The sequence below is a fragment of the Parambassis ranga genome, chromosome 12 (assembly GCF_900634625.1).
Source record: "Parambassis ranga chromosome 12, fParRan2.1, whole genome shotgun sequence".
NCBI lineage: Eukaryota > Metazoa > Chordata > Actinopteri > Ambassidae > Parambassis > Parambassis ranga.
In genome coordinates, this window is record NC_041032.1 from 15446424 (window position 1) to 15471885 (window position 25462).

Genomic DNA, 25462 nt, shown 5'->3' on the forward strand with positions numbered 1-25462 from the left:
TGTGGTAAACCTTACAGCTAGCAAGTGATTAGCTTGTCAGCTACTCCTTTTCTTTAGCAACTACGCTACGCTAACTAGGAGCTTTATGTTCTTCTGTATTTTTTATGTGATGGCAGGTAATAGAGAGAACATGGTGACCTTTTGTTTTGACAATCAGCTAACAAGCATTTAGCTAGCCAACTGCTCACCCCTTTAGCAAGCTAGGCTAACTCAGAGCGTTATTCTTCCTCTTCAGTTTGTTTTCATTCTGAGAAAATGTGATAGCAAGAAAATAAACATCTCCTCTGACTTCCTTTCTAACCCAGGCAGCTACTAAGTGATTAGCTTGTTAGCTACATCTTCTGCTAAGTGCTTGCTAACATGCTGTCTGGTCAGCTGGAGGCCTCCCCTCTGCACATGCTCAGTCAAGAGCCATCATGGACGTATGCACGCACGTAGATGTTTTTGGCGTAAAGCAGCCGCCTCGGGGCCGTCAGGTCGTCTGCAGATACAGAATCCATCACCTCAGTCTGCACTAATGTAATCACAGAAGCCGGGCCAGACGCACAGGTATTCTAAACTGGTTACATTAAAGAAAACAGGCCATCTGTCTCCAGCTGTAATTGGACACTGCGGGTCAGGAGGAGACGCCGGCGTTTCCCAGCCAAGTGGGCTAGTTACTGTTTATTTGGAATTAATTACCAAGGAGAGTGGAAACCTCTCTGCTCCCGAGTTCAGACACTCGAAGTTCAGGATGAGAGGAGGAGGAGGACTCAAGAACATGATATTGCCATGGCAACAGAGCGGGGATGCTGATGATTCTCAGTTGATGATGACGTTCAGGAACAAAAGCTCCTTCTTCCAGGCAGGGTGACGGGTATCCTGGTGCCATGCCATCAGCTGCTTTCACGCTGTGACTGCTTTCCAAGAGCTGAATGAAAGCACAAGTATCTGTTAGAGGCTGTGAGAACTCGGCGTCCGGCCGGCGGCACCGGAACATCCGACAGGCTGAGAGTTTCCCACAGAAGGCATCAGGGTTCAGGGTCCTCCGCCCTGTTTTCATTAACACGGTGTCCTAAGAACACCTCGACGAGACGTCTTCAGATTTGGTACGAACCTTCACCTGGACTCAGGGATTGGTTGCTGAGGATTTGGTGTCTGGCCCATGGCAACACAACATCTTAGTAGAACGTCTTTAGATTTGTACAAATGTTCAATTGGGCTCAAGAAGTAATTAGGATTTGGTCAAAGGTCATGGATTCTGAGCAGACATGAATTCATCATGGATTTCTTCTATTTTTGTACAAACGCTAACTTTAATGTAAGAACTGATTAGAATCTGGGGATAGAAGTGGTTCCCCACTCTGGGGAAACTCATTTTTGGCAGAATTGTAATAATTACAAAATGACAGGAACAGCTGGGGGTAACGGCTGCCACCTCACAGCATGAAGGTTCCTGGGACACTTCTCTGTGGGGAGTTCACCGGCTTCCTCCTGCAGACCAAATCAGTGGATGTTAGGTTAACCAGGGTCTCTGAACTGGCCACGAGTTGGCTGTTTTTCTGAGCTCTGTACTCGAAGGTGTAAACAGGATGTAGCACGCCTGACGGCCCGTAACAGCCGGGGAAGGCTGCAGGCCCCCCATGACCCTATGTTACAGGACAACGTAGGTAAAGAAATGGATGGATTCGAGGTGAGTTCTTCGAATTTGGCACTAGAACGTGATGGTCAAAGGACGAAGACGTTTTTGGACATAAGAATCCTTCGCTGGTTAAAAAATGAGTGGACGGACAGCGTGTGTTTGAAAGCTGCTCTTTTTATTGTGTCTACTTTAAAAAAGATGTGGGTGAAGGGCTGAGTCACTGCATGTTTGTTTCACTACGCTAAAGGTTCAGTTTGCATGCAGTGAAATAAATGTACAGGTGAGACAATAAATTAGCATATAATTTACATTTGGAAATTAGTAACAGTGTACCAACATTAATACTGAATATAAAATATACGCAACTAATCACATGATGCTTCAGGTACAGGTGTAAGCAATGTGACATTCAAACATCCGAGTTCACAGCAATGAGTACCAGTCTGAGTTTTTGTTGTTTTCTGGAGGCTCCTCGTCCCGCGGCCGGGTCAGTCCGAAGCGGTTCAGCCGCTCCTCAGTGTCCGCCGGCCGCGGCCTCGTTCAAGGTTCACCAACCGATAAACATCTGTCCTAACTGAACTGAAGGTGGCTACAAAACAGTAGCAGCAGCAAAAGTAGAGTTTCGTTGTAACAGCTTCGATGAGATCCGGTCACACTCCGCTCAGTGTGTGATGGGACGTTCCGTTTCACAGGCGGGCGGGCGGGTGGAGGGGTCCGTCACCTCCCCGGCCGAGCATCCATTTTGTTGGTTGCACACAATCATACAACAATACAATGAAAATTCCCAGTGTGAGGTATAAACAGATACAAAAAAACACATGACCAGCATTTACCAACAGAGGGGATCAGTTCAGATGGATCCAGCCTCACTGGAGACGGTGTGAATGGAAGCACCTGCTTGGTAGCACCAGAAGCCTTGGAGAAGGCCGTAACCCTTCGGAGCGTAACAGGAAGAGGGGAAGAGGTAAACACAGCACTCCATGGGAATAACAGCATCCCAGCAGAGCAGGGGGGGGGGCACCGCTCAGCTGGCCGGCTGCAGGTTAGGGGGAGTGAGACACTCGGGTACGAGTGGTTGAATGTTTCACAGAGGTCGCTCAGCGTTTTGGGAAATTTTCACAGACGCCTGGCTCAGAATAAATCCTGGAAACAAGGTGGCAGCAGCTCCAGGTCTCACTAATCCAATGGTTTGATCATAGAAGGTCAAAGTAAACTTCCCTAGTGGCTGCTCAGGGTATTGCAGCTTGACATTCACAGCCATTAAAGCTGGAGGCGTCTGAGAAAATTCTTTTAATTTTGCGTAAGATCATTGAGTTCTTCATTAAGCTGGATTATGCAGATTTATCACTGCCGGATTTTACTGTGCATCCTAGGAACACTGTAGATCATTGACACATGCAGGAACTGCCCCTAAAATCTAACATCTCAAAAGGCGAGGAGCCCTGGGCTCTGCCTATGAGCCTGATGAAGAGATGCTGCTAGCTAAGCAACAGGAAGATGCTCTGTCAGGTCAGAAGAAAAGATATCAGAATTATAATCTCTAATCAACATCTCATAATTTTTTCCTTTGGAAAGTCTAGAAGAGTTTTGTTTTGAACATAAACCGACCTCTGAACATCTGAAACATGTGACAGGAGGAGCCCTGAGCAGCTTCAGATGGGGCTGTGATAGGACAACAACATGCTAACTGTTCCCCTCTGTTTCCAGTCTTTATGCTAAGCTAACATCAACCTCCTCCCTTCCTTAAAATTTCCCAAAATGCTGAGCTGCTCCTTTAAGTGAACTCTGACCAGTGTTGATGGAGTGGTCCTGACTGCAGAGGACAGGCTGCTTCCTTCAAAATGAATCCTTCAAACGTGCCCTGGAAGCTCCTGGAAGTGTTTTCAGTGAAGGCCAGCTCGGTGACAGTGTGTGGTGTGGGCCCAGGCGCCGTCTGACATCACGCGCCGAGGGTTGACTCCGACTAAGGCACCCGTCCAGGGAGAAGACCGTAACCGTCCTGGATTAACATCATATATAATACACAAATCCTTACAGTATAGAAGGGGTTAACATACAGTATGGTACAGTATGTAATACTCTGACTGCAGCACACTCACATTACATTCCCTTCCATGACAGGAGGCTACTCTCTGCCGGCTCTGTGTGTGGAATGGTACAATAAATATACAGTACACTGACGGGCTGCTCTGTCAGACACCGGGGGGGGAGATTGGCAAAGTATTTACATGAACAAAGTGCACCCAAGCCGAGAGTCTGCCTGCCTGACATAGCACCATCACAGTCGCGCCCCCCTCCTCCGATCCCTCCGTGGGGGGGGTGCATCCTCTGCGAGCGACGTGTCCAGCACTTTGGATTCAACACACAACAGACACGCAGGAAGACTAACAATGATCAATCATTATTATTATAATAAAAATAACATCACCAACAGATAATCTTCCACAGTCCCACTTCACAGAAGTGAACAGTTCAAACTAAAGGTTAGTGTCAGCGTCTCAGGGCTGAGCAGTGGTCTGGATTCCACCATGATGGAGGGCAGGGGGGGGGGGGGGTCGGCGTGGTGGACAGGAAACGCCTCGCTCACTCTTACTCGACAGCGCTGAGCTCCCTCTCTCTCCGTCTCTCTCTCTCTCCCCCTCAGTGCCGCCTCCCTCCCTCGGCCTCGCCTTTACGTCTGGATTGGTCTCGCTCTCGTGGGTCAGTGGCCCTGGCAGGTCTTGCAGCACATCTGTCTGAAGTACGCTCGGCTGCAGAACTTGAATTTCAGCACCAGCGGGCAGTACGCCACTTTGTTTACATCTTTGCATTCTGAGGGAGGAGAAGAAAAGCTGAGTTAGAGAGTGAAGGAAACATTTTTAGCATGACTCAGTGTCTGCCTGTTTCATACACAGAGTCTCGGGGGTAGGGGGGGGTCTGCTCTCCATTCACGTATAAATATATGTTCTCTGTAGGTTTCTGCATGTGATGGGACAGTGAGTCTCCCCGTCTTGACTTAGTCAATGAAATAAACACAACAATGGCTGAAGATCTTTAAGTGACCATAGAAACTCAGGCTGAATGGGTGAGACAAGCAGCTAGCCTAGCATGGACCAACGACCATGCATCTGACATCAGACAACATTGATGGTTGGTGGGTCAGATCCCCAGATTATCAAGCAGATCTACATCATCATGCGGCCGGTTGTTGGATGATAATCCCTCCTAAAAGAGAGCTACTGTGGAGAAAGCATGGTGTCATCAGTGGATCCTGACATGTTGCTTATTGTTAAACAGAAACGACATCATCACGTCATTTTTTTATAATTTAAAGTCATTTTATTCTCACATGGTTCAGGCACCTGGTGTATTTATAGAAAATCAGGATCCTTGTGGTTTCTATGCTCTGATAATATGAGAGGCACCGGCTGGGGCTAACCTGCTACATGAGCGCCGGTGCATCTCACTCAGGCCTCCACAGAGTAAAACTCTGCAGCTATACTTGGACGCTGAGGCAGAGCCTGGCCTCATTCACTGACTGGGCTGACTGCCATCCCTACGATCCACAAACACACACACAGAAACCGGCTGCTGGATGCCGGACAGGCAGTGCTCTAAATGCCTTATCACGATCAGAGTGTCTTCCCTTATTAGGCTTCGGCCCCTGCCTCTGCAGAGCCAAATGAAACGAGACATTGCCTCACTGCTGTCCGTAAAGGAACAATTAGCCTACAGCTAATCCCATTAGCCAGCCTGTAAACGCTGCTCACGTTTTCCATTCAGCCTAATCGAAAGGCCCTTCTCTGTGCATCTGAATAGCCATCCATCATGTGTAAGTGTATATGGAGGGCTGAGCTGTTTCACTTTGACCAGAAGCCAGCCTCACTGGAAAGATTAATGTAGCTGGCAGAGTGTAGAGGAGTGTGTCATCCCGGCGTGTTTAGGTCATAGCAGAACAGTGGAGATGAAGACAGAGACAGTTTATAGCCTTCTCAAGCGTGGCTCTGTGTGCGACAGCTGTGCACAAACATCTGCGGCCACAAACTCTCCTCTTACCGTCGCCGTTGGAGATCGGGGTGGCGTCGCACTTGCTCTCGCACTGCTGCATGGTGGCGGGTCGGAGGGTCTCTGCGCACTCGTTTGACGGCTGTCCCGTGTAGGACAGACACTGCACCGTCCTCATCTGCTGTCCGAGGCCGCACTGCGCCGAGCACTGCGACATCAGGAGACATCAGAGCACAACTTTAAGAAGGGTAAACGAGGGCCATCAATGACACACTCAGACATTCAACAGTAATCCTGGCACATGCACACAACTTGATCCAATCAACCAATCATGGAGGCACGGAGGCAGCGGGCAGACAGAGCCAGCAGGAGTCACCTTCCGCCATCTGATTCAACTGGCAGGGACTTCACAACGTCACGTAAACAGGTCAACTCATGCGACATTCAATAACATAATGTGTGTGAAGTGACTTTTATTATTAATATGTAAACAGCCTGGGGTGTGACATGTTTTTCTACAAAAATCCCAATAAAATGGCGTCTACTGTCCTCAGTGCCTCTTTAGCTTCCCTGCTAAGACAAATGAGCTGCATGCTATCTAAAATAGCAAAATATTAAACAGATCATTCCACCTACAATTGTATTTAGTAGCTAATGTCAACAATGCTGGGTAAATGCAGCGTAGCAGATCACAGCTAGCTGGCTAACCTTAGCTTTAAAAGTTAGCTAACTTACAATAACGCAGTGTGGCTACGTTACACCTTAGCTTGCTAAGCTAAACTTACTTGGTAGGCTAATTGTTAGCATTACTGTCTGAGTAGATAAAAGTGATTCACCTCCCATCAGACAGCTAAAGTAGATTAGCTTGCTCGTTAATGTCACAGTTAGCACTTGCTAGTTAGCACACTAACTTTGAGATCAGTAAACAACCGTAAACTGACGTGGGGTAGCTACATTACCGTTAGCTTGCTAAGTTTAGCTTGTTCGCTCAATGACTTCATCGCTAATAAGCTTAGCCAGCTAGCTATTACCTGCTCAAACTGTTTAGATCTAATTATTCTTTTATTTTGAACCTTTTCTCCCACTCTTCATGTCTTTTCTTGTTTTGCGTTCAGGTCATTGGTTTGTTGACATGTGAAAACTCAGACTGGCAGCCATTAAACTCCAAACAAAGGCTAATAAAAACATTCTTTAGGAGCCAAAACACAAGCATGCAATAAACTGGATATCTCTGTAATCAATCTGGAAACACTGAGAAATAACACACCTGTCAGCCATCACTGCGCCTGAGTGTGTGTTATGAACCCAGCCACCCCCTCCTCACTTTCTGTCACCTTCAATGATCCTCTCTTCTGCCTCAGATCAGTGAGCCTGCATGTCATCCCTTCCCAATTAGAGAGTCTTTATTAGAAGCCGCCGCCGGCCATGACAGATGGTGTACGTCAGTGCTGCAACTTAAGTGGGATTTGAACTGGTGACCTTTTGGCCTGGGAGACCAGCCGCTCGGTAGCTGGCAACAATCTCCCTCTTTCTGACGCTTGGAAGGCCAGGCGAGGGCGAAGCTTGTAATTACAACAGAGGAGGTGGAGAGAGAGAACACACACACACACACACACTTACTCACACATACTTCTGCAGAAAGTGCTGTGTAAGAGCAGGCTCCAGCTGTTGCTCGGCGTGGCGAGCAGCCCGTGCTTTGAAGGACCACACCGAGGTTATCGGGTGTCAGGTCTGTTGTGTTCACGCCTGTTATTGAACGTGTTTGTGGCGTTTGTGAACGCTCATTTGTCCGATATAAGAAGCCTGCCAGACTCTTGACCTTCAACCTCGCCTGACCTGAAACTCACAGCTGAGGCCGTGACGTCAGCGCCTTCTAAACATCAGAGCCCACTGTTTAAAATCCAACTTCAATTATTAACAAATCCAGAGAAATAACAAGCCATACTTTCTGCAGATACAACTATCTCTGACGCACAACTTTCTGGCGTCCTCTCCTCAACATGAGTCAGCTGTGTTGTAAAGCGTTCAGCTGCACTAAGTCACGTCAGGGTGCCCGAGATCCTTCTGCTGTTCCTGGAAGTGACAGCGAGGCCTGGACCGAGGCAGAGATAAACTTCAAACAGCCCAGAGGACATCACACACACGTGTCACAGGCCTGCCCGGAACCCCCTGTCAGGTGTAAATTATACTAACATTCACCAACACATGGACTCTATCAGTGCATGTTTTGTCTTTTAAACTTTGGAGTGAGCCTTTTAAAGGATTACTGTTGTTTGGGAAGTTAAAGAGAAGCCATCTTGTCCTACCTGACCCCATTCACCGGGGATCCAGCGGGGAGGAGGACAGCGCCCTAAGCTGCAGCGGATCCGGACCGGAGGTTTGTTGTGGCTCGGGCAGTGTGCAGGCGGGAAGGTCTTGGTCAGGTCGCTGCTCTTACACAAGGCGATGCGGTGCTTGAAGCCTGGTCCACATTTAGGTGTGCACTGAAAGAGGAGGAGGAGGAGGAGGTGTGAGAAGATGAAGATCTGGACAGCAGAGTGAGGTAAAGATCCTCATCTTACCTCTGACCAGTCCAGAGTCACCCACTTTGGTGGGCAGGACTGGTTGTTGCAGGACTCTCGTTCGATGGGTCGGTGAGTCAGACAGTGGGAGTCCTCCAGCGTCTCCTCCTCAGCGGGCCCGATCTTCCTGATGCACAGGACCGTCCTCGTCCTCACGCCGCCGTCACAGGTCTTCCCGCATTCTGACCAATCGCCAATGAACCACCTACGAACCAAAGGGCATGATCATCATGGTCAAAGCAAAGGGGCAAAGCAGGAACCTGTCTGACAGGTTTCCTCCGGTTGAACTGATGAAAACATCTGCTAACACACCAATGTGATCGAATGTATTTCTGTGTGACATCAACATTGATCCTTCATCAGTCCAAGACTTTCATTGATTTTGGTGCCTACATCAGAAAATGTATTTTAGCGACGGACTTCGATGGCTGGCTAGGCTAGTAAGCTAGGTCAAGTTAGCATTAGCTTTCCCGGACCAGTGAGCTTTTGAACAAAAACCAAAAAAAAGCATTAATATCATAAAAGTGCAGAGTTCCTCCAGACACATCCAGCCTGTGAGATGTGACATCATCTGGAGGAATGTACACAGAATTAACGACGTGTTCAAACATCTGTGTTAGCTTTCATTACGCCAGCCCATAAACCCAGCTATTCTCAAACTGTCCTGTTTACATGCTCTGCTTTCAGCCGGCCTGCACTGACGCTGCAGAAGAGGTGTTCTGACACACACACACACACACACACACACACACAGAGCTCAGCCTGCCGTCTGATACAGCAGATTTATGACACTATCAGTTTTTTTGGATAAAGGACAAAAGCACACACAAATAACGATCCGATGGACTGAAACTCATTAACCTGATGCATTTAATCCCTTATTTTCCAGACGTGAGCGAGGCGGCTCTGCGAGCGCGGGGCGTCTCGGACCTTTGGCCACCGAACAGTGAGAGTTCATATTCCACCTGTGTATCAGCCCTCCAGGATCGGAGGGGAAGCCAAAACAATCAAACACAGGTGGTCATTTTCGGGGCTCTTATTTTTGGCATGAGGCGAACTGAACTGAAAATAGTTAACATATGAAGGTATAAATCACTGCCGTTCCATTTTATTATTTTGGTCCAAACACATTTTACAACCAGGGCTCATTGAAGGTGAATTAATATCATGAGTCAGGCTCTTTTTATGGAGACTTTTTCTTTTGAAAGCAGCAGCTCTGGCTGCTCTGCTTCAATATGAATAACAGATCGGCTGACGGAGTGTTCAAGGTGTCACTTAAAGGGACAGACCTGCAGAGGGTCAGGTGCACAGTGACTGGAAACACTCCATATGTTCCTACAATGACTGAATGATCCTCAGCAGATGGTTGTGTCCTCTTCATCTCATCATTTATTGATGATTGAGCTCTGGGTAGTGACCGAAAGAATGAGATCGTGAATAAAAGCGGCTGAAATGAGGGTGGCTGGGACCTCAGTCACCCGTGAGGAGTTCAGAGTAGAGCTGCTGCTGCTCCACATCCAGAGGAGCCAGCTGAGGTGGCTCAGGCATCTGTTTCAGATGCCTCCTGGATGCCTCCCTGGGGAGGAGTTCCGGGCATGTCCCACAGGGAGGAGACCCCGGGGAAGACGCCTCAGGATTTCCCCAGAAGAGCGCTCGAAAATGGATGGACGGATGGTCTGAATGACCCAGCAGATACTGTCCCTCATCACTCAGATGTTGGATGAACATGCTCGGGTTAGCAAAGGAAGTGGACTTAAACTTCTCTAGCTTTACCTTTTCTCTTCTTTACTGCAAATGTGCTGTTGTACTAAACGAGCCACCTGTTAACTCTTGAACGTCTGTGTGCTGACAGTCACCGTCACATTGATACGTACTCTGGAGGGCAGGGCTCAGTGTTGCAGTCTCTCTGGTTCTCTGGTGGTTTGCTGTCTGGGTCACAGTAGCTGTTCTGCACCACCGAGTTGTCGTCCAGCCGCTTACACACCACCTCCTGCCGCTGGGAGCCTGCGATAGATGAAGATGGAGGCAGACTGATCAATAAGCTCACACATGAAAAAGAAAAGCCTTCAGAAACACAGCAGTCCTGTCGGGACGGTGCCGCTTTCAGGCTGTAGTAAATCCAGACATGTAAACTCCTGATTCTTTGCAGGATGTGTTGGCAAATCACTTTCACAGAGCAGGGAGCTCTTTATTTTGGCTTCTACCAGAGAGAGCGAGGGCTACCGTATCAGTGTCACACCTCCCACTGTGTGTGTGTGTGTGTGTGTGTGTGTGTGTGTGTGCCAGCTAAGAAAGGGTCTGTTTGGACCCTCATGGGACGGATCCCACGGCAGACTTGTCTGGCAAATGTAATGAGATATAGTGTGTGTGTGTGTGTGAAGTATAGAATATGTACCCATCTGTGCGAGCAGTGAAATACAGTTCAGAGGAGTAGTTGGGAGCGTGGGGGTAGAATCAGCTGTAAGGCTGTCACGGCGTGTTTTTCATAGACTTTATGACTGCAGTGATTTATTGATCAACACTTCATGATTAGCTGAGCCAGCTCCATCAAACCATTCAATAACATTGCACAGATTTAGAGCTGCACACGGTGAGCAGACACAAATTAGATCATTTGGATCAACAATGCAAAGGCATGTTTATGATGCTCGTGTGTGTGTGTGTGTGTGTGTGTCTCAGGAATGGCCCACATGCTTATTCAGTCATGCTTTTACAAAATATTACCAACCCGTCCAGGCCACGCTTGACAACTGGGAAGAACCAGTATTTATTGTTACATGAAACCCATTGCTTTGGGGCTAAAAGGTTTGGTTTAGTCATTCTTGAGGCCGCGGTCGACATTTCACTGCTGCTGCGGCTTTTTAAGACTCTGGATGTTTGACTTTTTTTGCAGGACGAGGCGCTCGGCCGCAGCATCTCTGCGCAGCGCTGGTAAACCAGAAGCTATGCGGAGCAGCTCATTCACAGAACGCATGCCGGATTCATTACACCCGGCTAAAAATATGGAAAATATACAGATTGAATTTATTAGAGGGCTCTGGATCTCCAGCAATAAAAGAAATGATTCTGCAAAGCCATCTGAAATGATGATGCCGGGTGTCTGCACGCTGCTGGGGGGGGGGGGGATTTACTGAATGACACACACGCTATGAAGTATTAGATGTTTGAAAAGGTTAGAAATATTCACAAAGAATTTAGTCATGGTATTCAACACCAACATACTTGAGCGCTGTCCTTCTAAAGGCCACCAGAGCTCCGCACAAGGTCAGAGCCTGAACCGCCTGAAGAGGAAAAGTGTCAGGAGGAAACCTCGAGCAGGACCCGGCTCATGGGACTTACCTCCTGCGCAGGTAGCTGAGCATTCGGACCAGGGCAGGTGATGCCAGGAGAAGCCCACCTCGTTGTCGCCGCTACCTGTGCGCTGGATGGGCACGTTGAACTTGTAGCGTATTCCCAAGTTCTGCTCCTGAAGGAGGACCTGCAGCAGACGCAGAAGAGACGTCATTTGTAACCTGAAATCTGAATTTATCTTGGAGGACAAACATGCTTGAACAAAGAAAGGACTTCCGTCTTTCTCCCACAGGAAAATACTGTCAACAATCACAACAAACTGGACGCCACAGGAACAAGCCTTCCTTTAAATGTGATTTTTTTGTTTTATTTAAATATAAATTGATATTTCGTCAAGCAAAGAAGCTGCTATGCTAGCAAAAGGTGGCTTTTTTAGATGCCAAACAGGCAGGGAGCTGATTCACGCTGCTTTTAGTCCATCACAGCTGCATTAACTTTGCTAAAACCAACCAGAGACCTGAGAGAAGGAACAAAGTCAAGCTGTTGGTCTGTAACCAAAACAAAACTCTTAAACTCTTCAGAACAAAGCTTCTTAAAGCTGTGGAGAAGGACAGAATCAGGTGACACTTCAAACCAGTGCAGACTCGCGAGGCTCTGTGTGGTAAACATGAGCCTGCTGGACTGCATTGGTAAGCCACAGAGAAATGACCAGTGGTGGAGCGGCCAGCGGCTCGTCTCTTCCAGCGGTGCTGTGTGGTCCGGGATTTTTATGCACTACGACAAGAAAACGTCCGCTCTTGTGTGCAACATGTTAACGGTGGTTAACGTGCACGAGCAAAGCAGCAAGCAATAACATCGTCTGACCAATCCCAGCCATTCAGCGTCCACATCTGAATAGCATTTAACCCCAAACCACAGGCCGAGGGTCAGCTGAGGTTAACGGCCAGATGTTGAGCTTCAGTGAGGCGTCAGACTAGCTAGCTAGCTAACTCCATAACTTTGATGAGCATGAAGCTGTTGATTCTTTTATAAAAAGTCAGAGGAACAAACCAGCGAGCATCAGCAGTTTCAGCCAATACTGCTGCAATATCTCTACCAGCAGGTCCCAGCACTGAGCTCTTTATAAAAGGAGCCTGATGTGTTTTGGTTCTTGGAGCCATCATGGAGGACAGGACAACATGGAGGATCTTATCTTATCTTATCTTATCTTATCTTATGATATGATGATCTAATGATGAGGAAGCACAACAATCCGCTGAAGGTCTTTAAAAGTTAGCAAGTAGCAGTTAGCATCTTGGCGTTTACAGTCAAGTGGTCGCACATAAAACCGCCCAGAATGGCGGGTACTTCCATAAAGGACGCTGATTTGGTCCGAAACAGCTGCAGTTCGGATACACGCACAAAGCCCGATGGATCCCACAGGAGTCCAGCTGCCGTACGAGGTAAATATGGAGGCTCATTTCTGCCAATGTGTTAGGTCGCTACATAGCAGCAGTGGCTAAGGATTATGGGTATGTTTTTACAGTCAATATCTCTTCTCACTCTGTGATGACGTGTAACAAAGTAGAAGTTACGTTACCATGACAACCAGGTTTTCCGTGGTGGCTCCGAGGGCCTCCAGAGACTCCGGCTCATCGGAGGGTCTCCTGTAGTGGAAGGTCGTCCCTGCGATGTCAAACTTCCTGGGCCAGTCGATGGTCCACGCTCCGTTGATGTAATAATCCTCGGCTTCAGATTTCAAAGCTGCGTAACCATAGAAACACTGAGATGATCATTTGGAGACAGATGTGATGCCTTCATCCTCCTCCTCCCTGATGTCACTGACAGCCTGCTGGTCTGACACTACGACTCAGCAGAAACACAACTAAAGGCATTCACGTGCAGCGACACGCACTCACGTCTAATTTAGGAAGAGAAAGCACACAGTTCAGGTGGAAGCCTGGACCCATCTCATGAATACCTCTCTGTCTGGTTGTCAAAACAAAAGCTCGTCTCCAAGCACAACAGATCTGAAAATATCCACTTTCTCTGCGCTGAAACCAAGCCAAATTGAGGAGAAACAATCCAAACACTCGCCGTTCTTCTGACTCTCTGGCTCGTGCTCGGCAGCATTTACGCAGCTTGGATGAACAATAGTTTACTGCTCTTTAACGTATCACAATCCTCTTCTCAATAAATTCCTTCTCAGTACATCTGGCACTGATTGTGGGCATTGTGATCTGGACGGTTTACACAGGCTGACCTAAATAGCCAGACAATGGCTACAAAAGAGAAATATTAGCATTATCAGTGAGGTCACAGATGAAACTCATAACACAGTTACAAATCGCCTGGACAGACCAACACGGAATTTTGATATATGGACATCACATCCCCCCCATAATCCTGCCGGACCAGGCAGCTGTCACCACGGCCCCATAAATCTGACGCAGCTCTCCGGTTCAAAGTGTAACTTAAGCCCTGCGTCAACACCACCCGCTCTAAATTCAACACGCTGTCACACGTCTCCGTCCTGTTAATGAAAAGACGCAGAAGGCCTAATTGAATCCGGTCGTCTTGATTGTTTTGGTTCTGACGCGGCAAAAAGTTTTTGTTTAGTCTAGTCCAGAGCGGACGAGTCTGGGTGCCAGAGCGGCCTTCGTCATCACCACCATCGTCATCATCATCATCATCATCATCATCATAACACATGCAGAGATGATTCAGGGATTTTTTTTTGTTTGTTTTATAACTTTATGGAGATTAAATGAAGGCATCTAAGACAAAAGACACAAGGAGGTCCCTGGAACAGAGAACCAGACTGCAGTGAACAACATTTAACAACATTTGAACCATAGATTCAGACAACGTTCTCTTTGCTAGGCTGCCATCTTTGTTTTGATACAAAAGCAGAGGCGAAACTTGCAAATTGGTGTCATTAAAAACAGGAAGTTAGCTAGACTGCAGGTGTCTGTTCATAAACAAAAGCAGACAATCATCCTCTGGGCACCATGAATGTCTCTAAATTTCATCCATCCAAGAGTTGTGAAGACATTTCACTTAAAACCACAAAAAAACTACCCTAATCTCAGCCACTACTCCTTAAGATTCATCCTCTGGGCACCATGAATATCTGCACCAGTTTCCACGGCAATCTATGTAGGATTTGTACACAGATTTGAAAAAGTCATCAAGAGACTAGTGGAAAATCTTTAGGGCTTATCCTCTGGGTACCATGAATGTATCTATAGCACTCCAACAGTTGTAAGGATATTTAATTTAATCTATCAGCTTCATGGTTGGTGCTGCAGGAAAAGTCAGGGGGACCATGAAATGCACAAGGATTCATCAGCTTAGGACCATGAATGTATGTATTCATTTATTTTCATGAAGATATTTGATAAGATCATTTCACTTACCGATATAATTCTTGGACATGGCGACTTCTTTAATCTCAATGTGAACGGATCCTTTGGGGATCTGGACCACCTCCATGTAGCCTGCAAGACAAAGACAGGGGTCATATTTCGCGTCACGTATTTTACAACGCAGAGAAGACATAAAGATACGTCTCATACCAGGCAGCAGTACGTATAGAATGAATTCACCCAAAAAGGACAAAGAAGGAGGACAAAACAATCCACTCCTCTTTTTTTCCACAGTCACACACACACACACACAGTATTTTTAGATGGTTTACTAGCCATACCATAGAAGGAGAAATATGTTTTCTCTCCGTCTCTCCTGCTCTCTATAGACGACCTCAGCACCAGGTCCCTATCTGTATTCCTGATTTCTCCGCTCCATGATGCAATTATGAGGAAATTTATTAATTCTAAAAAGCTGTAAACATGTGCCGGACTTCGAGGATGTGTCAGCTGCTTTCGCCAAGAAGGACGACTGTGTTTTCCTCCAGTGACTTTCAGTTTGTCACATGCAGTCATCAAACCAAAACATACTATCTCTGCTCTGCAGTATATCAGCCGAGAGCTAACAGAAACATGAGGTGACGGAACATTTAAGCCCCCGGGGTCGGACATGGTTTACCTCCTCTGGGCAGAGAGTCGTTGAAGAGTCCCTCTGTGGCCTCGCAGGTGCTCCCGTCCCCTCCACAGACACGGCATCGATCTTCTTTAGCATCTGAGCTCAGGATGTTGTCGCAGCCCACGTGCTTGGAAGGCAGCAGAGAGTGAGAGTTAGCATAGCTGCAACTTTAGCTTCATGTTCAAGAATAGTACAGAGAAGACTGACACCACTGTGTCTTTCCCATAGAAAAACTGTTAGCTTAGCTTACGTAGCTTAAAGAGTGGAGGAAACTGCTAGCCTGGTAGCAGTCACCACACCTCCTGTGTGAAAGGGCAGAAATCACTACTGAAGCATCAAAAGCTTCACCAACTCGTCACATCAAGGGCTAAAACATAAAGCCGATACAGAAGTGCTAAAATGCTTGCACTTCCTTGAGTGGCCACTTGAGGGCTGGCTCCAAAAATGCACCAACGTTACATCATGTTTACAGTTTCACGGTGAGAAACTCCAGCGCTAGACTCGAACCAGGAACCTTCAACAAAGCTAACCACTGCACCGCTCAGTTAGCTGCTTTACAGATGTAGATTTTAACATCGCAGGATACCACTTGACGGACCCAGCCATCAAGAGGCCGCTTAAGGAACTGCAGCTTTTGGAACCTTAAAACCTGCCTTCATTTTGCACTGTAACTCCATCTATAAGGACCTAATGTGCTAATTAATGCTAAGCTAACCAGCTGGACTGTCACTGTGTGGGAGTGTGAGGAGGGTTTTCAGCAGAGGATTTGTTGTGTTTGTTCAACACAGACCGCTGAATGAACACAAACAATGACAGCTGTAGCTGTTGTTACTTGACGGATTTCATATCCAGCTCATGAAAAATAATGGACTCTGAGTGTTTAAACGAGCCCGTGCTGCAGACATAAAAACGTGTTGGCTTCAAATAAATGTTAACATGGAGTCCGTATGGAGCCCATTAAATCTTTATCTGTAATCAATTTGGAGCCGTTGCTTCATAGCTTGATTGGTAAAGCCTCGGAGCTTTGGTATTCAGTAGGTTCTGGACTGAAGGTTTTCATTATTTCATTATTAATGGCTGCAACACCAGCTGTGCAGTCTAATGCAACATCCACATAAAACGCAACCTGGAGCCCATGAGTGTGATCTCTGTGGATTTATTTAAGCTGGAAGAAGGCGACACAATCAATGATGAGATGATTTTTAACCTCAGGGGAGCATCGAAGGAGGAAAGTGTGTGTTAATGTGGAGAATTTCTGACACTTCCACTCCTTTCTATCACGTCTATCCCTCCTGTGCAGCAGCTCTGAGTGTTTCTGAGTGTTTTCCAGGCAGACAGTGTTCCAGAGATTAATCACAGCGTGGCAGCCCCCGAAAACAAAAAGAAACTGGACTCAGTCTGGAAACAAACCCCAACTGCTGCTTTGGTGGGGAATATTCCACCTCCTCCCATTAAAACACACATCATGTTGTGTTTTTGTATTAGAGTCGGAGTAATGTTGTGGGCTCAGACGCTGTGTTTTGATGCCAAACAGGAATCAAATCGTACGGTCAGGTGGAAGTCAAAGCAAACACTTCCAGAACGTTATTTCAGCTGCATCTCGGAAAACACACAGCAAGTGATTTATGCTCCCGGAAACAAAGACGGCGCTGCCCGCCAACTCCTTTCAATAAAATGTTATTAAAATCAGCCTTTTCAAAAATATATGAAATCATTATTCAATGAAAAACAATGATTTTTCTGTTTTATTTACCACAAAACAATCCCCACTGAGGCTGCAGAGCTCTGATAAGAAAAGAGCGATCACAATCAGTCATTCGGAGGCCGGATTGTTCCTGACTGTTGCGGTTCTGAGCTTTGGCAGTTGTGTTTATGTGTTCAGTATCAGAGATAAAAACTGGAACAGAGGCCGAAGAAACTGGGTTTGTTAATGGAGAGATAAAACATCACTCACAATCCAGCACAGAGAAGAATGTTGGCGTGCACTGGGTGCGTTCTACCACACGTATTTATTAAGACCACTGTTTTATACCTGCTTCTGCAGGAGGCACGTAGGCTGAACTGGACTCACTGCTATGCTCCATTTTTGAGGCTAAAAGCTTTTATTGTGAAAGGGACCGTTGTATATTCACGGCCGGGCTGGTCATTTCACATTCTGAATATGTTCCTGATTAATACAGAGTGTATGCTAACCAGGTGCCCGAATGACCTCAACTGGCTCTTAAGCAAGGAGGAGCAGGAACTCTAATGTAAGCTCCATCCTGTCTCTAAGACCCCGTTCACACTGGAGGAAGTCAGTCCAGCTAGAGTAGGATTAAATCCAGATCGCCTTTAAGCTGGATACATTCGGAGCTATTTTCAAATCTGGCTATCACACACCATTGACAGTAAAAACTATGGACAGAGCTTCCGTGACGTCACCCGTTTGTTTCTGAAGAGCCGTTTTGAGTCTCAGTGGGAGGTTCCGGGACGTGATGACCGCCGCCATGTTGGCAGCGTCACGTCAACTAAAACTCCGAATATGGACAAAGAGGGGGAGCACGAGCGGGGTTTAGGGGGGCGGGCGATCGTGGGAGGTCTGTCACTCAAGCGGCAACGCCCATAATTAGGCGTAATTTTAAGTCCGAATACAATTGAAACGAGTGAGTTGTAAAAAAATTCACCCCCGTACAATTGACACTAGAAGAGAACCTATCATCTGAGACCACAGCGATTTTTTGTACCAGGCTGTAAACATGTTCTTTTCTGCTGTGAAGTCGGCCATTTTAACATGGGAGTCTATGGGAAATTACTCGCTTTTGGAGCCAACCCCCAGCTGTTGCAGCGTGAATTACAAGTTTTGACACTTCTGCATGGGCTTCAACTTTGAGCCGCTTGTCACACACACACGTGTCCGCGCTCAATCCAGATTAACCCGGCTTGCTTTTTGTCCTCCAAACTGCTAGGTGGCGCCTCGTAATATACAGAGTCCGTTCTGGCCGCGGTAGGACCGCGTGTGCACCTGCGTTTTTTTCTTTTGTCCAGTGTCGCTTGTTCTTTCTGTTTTTTTTTTGTCTCAAAAAGCAGTTTATTCCTTTGTAGCAAAGCTGTCATAGGTCGACGGTTGTTTACATACGGCTTTTGTATGTGACCCGGACACTGTCCCTGTGAACCGGAAGTATGACGTTGCTAGTGGGATTAGCTAGCCGCATTTGTGTTCAGACCTGAGCCAAGTCTCCGAGAGGTGGATTAAAATCAATCTGGATATATCTGGATTCACGTTGTTCAGACTGGATTAAAAACTATCCGGATATATCCAGAATCCCGCTCTAGCCGGATTGATTTCCCCAGTGTGAAGGGAGGCTAAGGGAGAGTCCACCCACCATGCAGAGAGACATCTACCCAGACCCAGATTTAACTGCAGAAACTCAGTCAAACTCAGTCAACGACAGACAACTTGAAAACCTGATGGTTGATTATGGCCCCATACAAGAATCAAACTCTGGTTTCCTAGGTAACAGTTCTGTGTGGGACTGAATCCTCCACCCTCTCCTCCAACCTCAAAATTCAGACCGGCAGAGCTTTTATTTTGAAAGTCTCTTACCTTACACTCTCCATTGATGCAGATGTCCAGAGAGTCGGCCTGACACCGGGTGCCGTCTATGACTGCAGGGGAGCGCTCTGTGTAGAAGTTGTATCCCTCTGCCAGGCAGTTCAGTGCACAGGGCTTAACACCACCTGGGTCGGTCACACACACACACACATCAGACTGACCTGAAACAACCCTGAGGACCAGCAAACAGCCAGTTCTGGGATCTCCATTGTTGACAATAATAACCATGTGGAGGAAAACTCAGATCTAAAACGCCTGAACCTGACGTCACCGTCAGAGACGGCCAACAACAACCACGGGGAGGTTATCGGCCGTCTTTATGCGGCGGCTCGGGAGGTGACGGATTTGACAAAACAGACCTCTTTGATAAACCAGATCAAACTGAAATATAAAAGGCGTGTTTACATGCTTCCAGCTTTATCCCGCTTCTCTGTGCTGTTTTGTTTTCAGTTAAGTGGATGTGTTCAAGGTCTGCACTCCTCCGCTCACTGCCAATAACTGTGATAGCGCTTCCACTCATTCTGGCTCTGAGCTGATCCAGAGGAGAGTCTCCTGACTGGTTTAAGATCTCCCAGGTTGGACGAGAGAGAACGCAGCTCAGTGTGCAGGAATCCTAAGAATTCTCTCCCCCCCCTTCCATCAAACAGACCTTCGACAAGCCGGCCTGCGAGCTCTCATTGATGACACAAAAAAAGGTTTTACAGCTCAGCAACTTCTCACTGTATGACTTTCACCTACTGCTCCGATTTAGAGTCTAAAGATGTGTTTGTTTTTAAACTCACCACCAGTGTAAGGCTTCCAGTTGTAGTATTTCCCACGGAAAGGCATGCTGTCGAAATCGGCGCACTGCTTCTCCCGGAAATCTCGAGACCCTACAGGACAGGCCTGCACAGGAAACAGCAGAATATGAGAAGAAGAAGTATATTCTGTGATGAACCAGTCAGTCAGCTTATAACAAATAGAAAAAAAAACACAAGCAGCGCCGGAAGATCTTTGAGCCTGGACCGTCGGTGTTTGTGAAGACTCTCATTCATCCAGGTTGCGTTAGGTCTAAGAGTTTGAATCCAGGCATCTGGACTTTTTTAGAAGAGGTCTTCAGTTCTGAAACCTCAGTTGCCTCGATTGAAACTGTTGGACGTTGGTGAACACACTAAGATTTTTAGAAGAGTCTGGACCTGCAGAGACGCTGATCTGCTTCTTCAGATGTGCAGGAGGTGGATTACGTGCTGTGCTGATGTCACGTTTTACTTCCAGACACTACAACTGACTTGTCTCTTGGAACAGTGTGTTTTGAGTTTGCAGGGATCAGCTGACGAGTGGATTTATGACAGATAATGAAGCATTTCTTTGGGCTCGGGTAATCAGAAACTTAAACACAGCCAGAGGAGGCGGAGAGGCCGGCACAGAGCGGGCTGGTGCTGGTTCTGGGACGCACTTATCTGGGATAGCACCCCAACTGTGTGTGGATATTTCTCCAGTAAGAACGTGGAAACAAACACTTTAGTGGTGTGAAAAGGTCCTTAGAAACTCACAAAAACACTCTCCCTCAGGACAAATAAAAGCTCCGGGGTCAGAGCTGTAATTCACATGCTGAAAGTGTTCTGTGCTGGAGCGGGCCGTGGGGTGGGGGGGGGTCCAGGCCACTTTCATTACCATTCGGGTAGTTTGCCAGCTTTCAACTCGCACATCAAACATGCAGATTGAGTGAGAAGAGACAGAATAATATTATTGCAAGTGTGTGTCGAGATGACAACACGGAGCCAAATGAGATTTACATGTGCTAACATGAGTCCGAAGGAAGTGGGGGGGCTTCAAAGGTCACATCAGGGAGGCCGACAGTCAACAGTGAAAGCTGAAATAACTCACCAACACATTACATTTGTTATTCGGATGATGGTCATGGTGCCCAGAGGGTGAATCCCAGAGATTTATCCAGAGTTTTAATGAGTCAATACAATATCTCAACATCTACTGTTCAGGCTCACCAGAGGAAGAACCCCAATGCAACTTATTAAGATTAGGACATGAACTGGCTCCAAAGCTTCATGCTAACAACAAGGATTTGTTTATCTCACAAATGTCTGCCTCACAAAATAACACAAGACAAGACTTTACAAATGAAGACTTGTCACACCTAACACATACTAGTTCCCCCCATGCAGGATGCTGATTGGTTTGAACCATTTATGGGTCAAGTTTTACTCCTCTGAAGCTGTCCTTTGCACACTGGAAAACCAAGTCTACTGGCGGCTTCACGAGGCTTGTGCAGGGCGGGAGTGTTGCATCATCAAACTACCAAATGTCTGTCTTTTAGGACGGTTAAGGACGTGCAACGGCGCCATCAAGAGGGCGTCTTGTCATCTCTAAAGCCTGATTTATACTTCTGTGTCGAATCGACAGCGTACCCCTGCATAGCCCTACACTTTGGCTTGACACAACTCTAAATAATCGTAGCTACCTGTCAACACAACGCAGAGATTAAGCGCTGTGATTGCCTGGCTTGGTAGTGGTGGCAACATATTTCCTGCTCTTTCAGACCAGGCGCTCCTGTGCTGCCATTTTCAAACACTTTTTACGCTCTCTCTCTCTCTCTCTCTCTCTCGCCATTGTTCACTGAAACAGGAAGCAGCGGAAGCTAAACAATCAACAAGAGACTTTAAAGTAAGAAACCCGCCATTGCACCGCAACAAGGAAACCGACGCAGTTGAGTGACGCAAAGGTTTGAAGGTTCTCGACGGTGCCGGTGCATCTGCCGTCGACGCAGTACAGACCAGGCCTAAGGTGTGCTGAGCTGCAGATGTTACATCCAATCAGAGGATCCCTCCACATTAGCGTTAGCATGAATCACTGCAGTACACCGGTTTACAGATAAAGTAATCTCCCACACAAAAGTAGTAACAACAAGAACGGAGGGGGGCTCAGTTATCAAATAATATGTGGATATAAACCTCAGTGTGTGAGCAGTTGTCATTGTATTTACATCTGCTGCTCTCTCTCTCTCTCACACACACACACACACAGACTTGGACAAGGTCTGGTCACTGTGATGAAATAGTGGTTTTTGGATGTTGTTTGTTTTCAAAAAGAAAGAGAAGAAAATCACTCAGAGCTCGCTCTGGAGCTGTTATTTTTAAGACTTGCGGTTAAACGTCCACTAGGGCCCTAACTATTTCAATTTTCACCTAATGGAAAAAAAAGAGCTACCTACGAGATCTCAGCTGGCTGCCATGTTAAATATTTGTTTAAAACGCTGCTCCAGGCCTCAAAAATAAAAAAAAAAAGGTCTGTGAATTGCTTTTCATGAAACACCCTCTTAAACTGTCGTCATCGTTTGACTCGAGTCACAAACAACACGTGAACAATAATAAACCTAAAGCGACCAGAGGGAACGCTCTAAAGAATGAAACAGGGGGACGAAACTCACGTCAGTGTTACAGGATCTGTATCGTTTTCTCTCTCCCAGGCAGTACTTTCCTCCCCCAGAGGGCCTGCAGGACACAAGAGGACACAAGAGAATCAAATGAACGGAGAGAGAGAGACATTCAACACAGTCATCCTTTCAAATAATGACAAAATTACTGGAAATGTAACCAAACATAAACTTCATAACTTCATTCTAAATGTCCCCAATTGGAAAAATTTGCCAAAAATAAACCATTTGCACAAACAAGATTCTGTAAAAAATAAAAAATTCTGCACTTCTCAGTGCAACCAGGAAGCCACGGCTGACTCACATGTGGGCAGCAGTCACATGACAAAAAAATCAGCGAGTGTTCGGCTGATCTGCAGCTTTCTACCGCTGCCGTGGTTGAGATTTGTGGTGTAATTATATAAATGGTTAAATAACTAGAGCCTTAGAGAATGTGGAGATAAAACTGTCTCACATACTGATTCTACATTTACATTTTTGTAAAATGATTAACCTTCTTCTGATTTCTTAGTTATTCTGCACAGACATGTCTGAGGTCTTTCCTCTTGTAGCCATGATCGTGGTGTTTCCACAGGAAAAAAAAAGCACCTTTACCTAAACACAGCCGATGAAACAGGCCCTACAGACTCTCCCAGAAGACAAAGTGTGTCTGAGTGTGTGTGCCAATGATTCATTCAGGAAATCTAAGCTGCTCTAAGTGCTCTTAAGTGTGACATGACATTTAGATTTGGGAGAAAGTGTGTAACCTCAGAACAATCTTTCCCCCGGCTGCACATCCACCGTCCCTCTGAAAGGTTTGTTTTTCCTTCTCTTATCATCTTCTCGCCTTCATCAGCCTCCCTTTCCTCCGTTTCCACCTCACTGCAAAGCGCACCGAGACGACCTGTGTAATGAATGTGTTAGAGGCTGGCTTTTTTTCTGCCTCCCCTCCTCTTTGCATCGATGCCTGAGCTGCTGCAGTGGCAGCAGCGATCACCTTACACAGGTGTTCCACATTATGCTGGTGCCTCCTCCTCCTCCTCCTCATGCTCCTCATGCTCCTCATGCTCCCTTTTTTCTCCCCCCTCCTTCCCTCTGGTTCACCCTGGCTCACTCTCTCTTGTCTTGCCGTGACGGGTTTGACATAATACCCAACTTCCAAAACAAAGGAATGCACTGATGGAAGAAGGATAAAGATCCCAGATGTCTGAAGATGCGCTGCTCATTGATTTGTCTAGTGAGGACACATGGGAGGCTTTAAAGCAGAGCTGCATCGCTCCATAATCTACAAGAGGGAGATAACTGTGTCCTTACTCAATGCACGTGCTGCAAAAACTGACCCAGGCGCTCTAAGGAGGAGGCGTTTCTTCTGATTGAAGCTCAGAAACAGCTTTCTCTTTCCACCTCACATCAACTATACATCCATAAAGACCATTTAATGGGTCACATGTTAAGTTGTATGTCTCAAAAAAATAATCTTCCGCTAACTTCCCGCAGACGCAGCCTCACACACACCCACACACAACATACACACAAACACACACCTGTGGGACCAGGTACCTGGATGTGTGTGTTCAGCTTGCTGTGGCTTACTTTGCCTACTTACGCTGGGCTGTCACAGTGCCTCATGGAGGAGGAAACACCGCCCCCACAGGTCCTGCTGCACTCCCCCCACAACGACCACGGCCCCCAGCCGCCGTCCAAGCTCTGAGGCCAGGTACCAAACGCCACGCACTCCCCCTGGTAGCACCACTGCGGCGAAGATTCAGAGAAAGACAGTGAAATGTACGCACACACACATATAGACACATAGAATAACGTGTGATTACACCATTACACAGCCTATAATTTTATTTCCGCTTCAGTCTGTTATTTCTCCCGTGTTACCTGTCATTTCCTATTTGGTTATATCTGTTCTGGTTTCCGCTTTGTTTCACAGTTTATGTGACTCAGCTGATGTTATGAATGTTAGCTTGCGGTGGCTAATGTTAGCACCGACTACATGGAGGTCATCTGTAAACGGCAGCTGATTGGTCGAACCGTGTGTCAGTCAGCTTCAGTGACAGTTGTTGTATCTTTAAAGCTCCCCGAGCGAGCGAACCACAGAGTGGGTTTGTGAGGTGTGTTTCAGGAGTGTTTTAAGCCTGCTGCTAAGCTGTTCAGCGTTCCAGAGGGTGGAGGGGATCAGAGACGGCCCTTTGTCTCTCCAACTGTGTCAGTAGGTTAATAACCCACAGAGACTGGGACAGTCAAGGTGAGGGCTGCGCTGTCCTCCTTCTCTGACTCACCCTCGTCCTGAGACGCTGTCCAAACAAGATTAGCAGTGGGAGTAGTGGAGAGGAGAGAAAACCTCCTCGCTGCTGGTCAGTTTGGGCCTGTCTCCCCCCCCACCCTCCCTCACAACCCTTCGCCCCCAGTCTCCGCCTCTCTCTGCTCCTGTTGGAAGGGCCTCTCTCCATTACATGCTGGGTGAGAAATGGCTGACATTCATATTCCTTTGAAGCTGTCCCCGGCAGGGGCAGACAGGGTATGCCACTGGCTCTCCTAAAGCTGCTCCAAAGCCCCCCAGGCTCAACCTGGGGCCCCCTGTGTTGTCCAGGACCCTGTTCGTGGGCCCCGGTCCTCAAAGGCTCCACTGAGCTAATGGTAATTGACGGTGACAGCTCGTGACACTCTTCTATTCTTCCCTTTTAGACCTCGGACCATCCGGTGACAATGGCTGCCGTAATCCGTGTTAAAACTGTCTCCCCTAACCTGGCTGGCATCAACAGTGGGCTGATGACCTAAAGCCTGGCCGGCATATGTGTGTGTGTGGTAGCACCCACTGCATGAGTGCACTTTTAGGGAATGGTACCCCTTCCCAAAGTGGAGGCAGTGAGGAGAGGTACCACTCTCCAGGTGCTGCGCTGTAGTGTCACATATCAACCGATCCTGCACATACGTATTCCAAACATCCATCATCAAGCAGCTAAGGAGCTTTC

General features: G+C 47.1%; 1 protein-coding gene across 1 annotated transcript in view; it reads right to left on the bottom strand.

Annotated features, from left to right (window-relative positions):
- Positions 1-2505: 2505 nt before the first annotated feature.
- The window catches only part of adamts6 (ADAM metallopeptidase with thrombospondin type 1 motif, 6), a 43469-nt gene continuing 20512 nt past the window's right edge, over positions 2506-25462 (bottom strand). Inside the window, exons 13-25 of the mRNA XM_028418387.1 lie at positions 24088-24233; positions 22497-22560; positions 19855-19957; positions 19064-19197; positions 15484-15607; positions 14856-14936; positions 13037-13200; positions 11506-11644; positions 10041-10170; positions 8167-8371; positions 7912-8088; positions 5657-5813; positions 2506-4432 (exon numbers count right to left, since the gene is read on the bottom strand). Coding sequence (XP_028274188.1) covers positions 4323-4432; positions 5657-5813; positions 7912-8088; positions 8167-8371; positions 10041-10170; positions 11506-11644; positions 13037-13200; positions 14856-14936; positions 15484-15607; positions 19064-19197; positions 19855-19957; positions 22497-22560; positions 24088-24233 — 1734 coding nt within the window. The 3' untranslated portion in view covers positions 2506-4322. The remainder of the gene's footprint in view (positions 4433-5656; positions 5814-7911; positions 8089-8166; positions 8372-10040; positions 10171-11505; positions 11645-13036; positions 13201-14855; positions 14937-15483; positions 15608-19063; positions 19198-19854; positions 19958-22496; positions 22561-24087; positions 24234-25462) is intronic.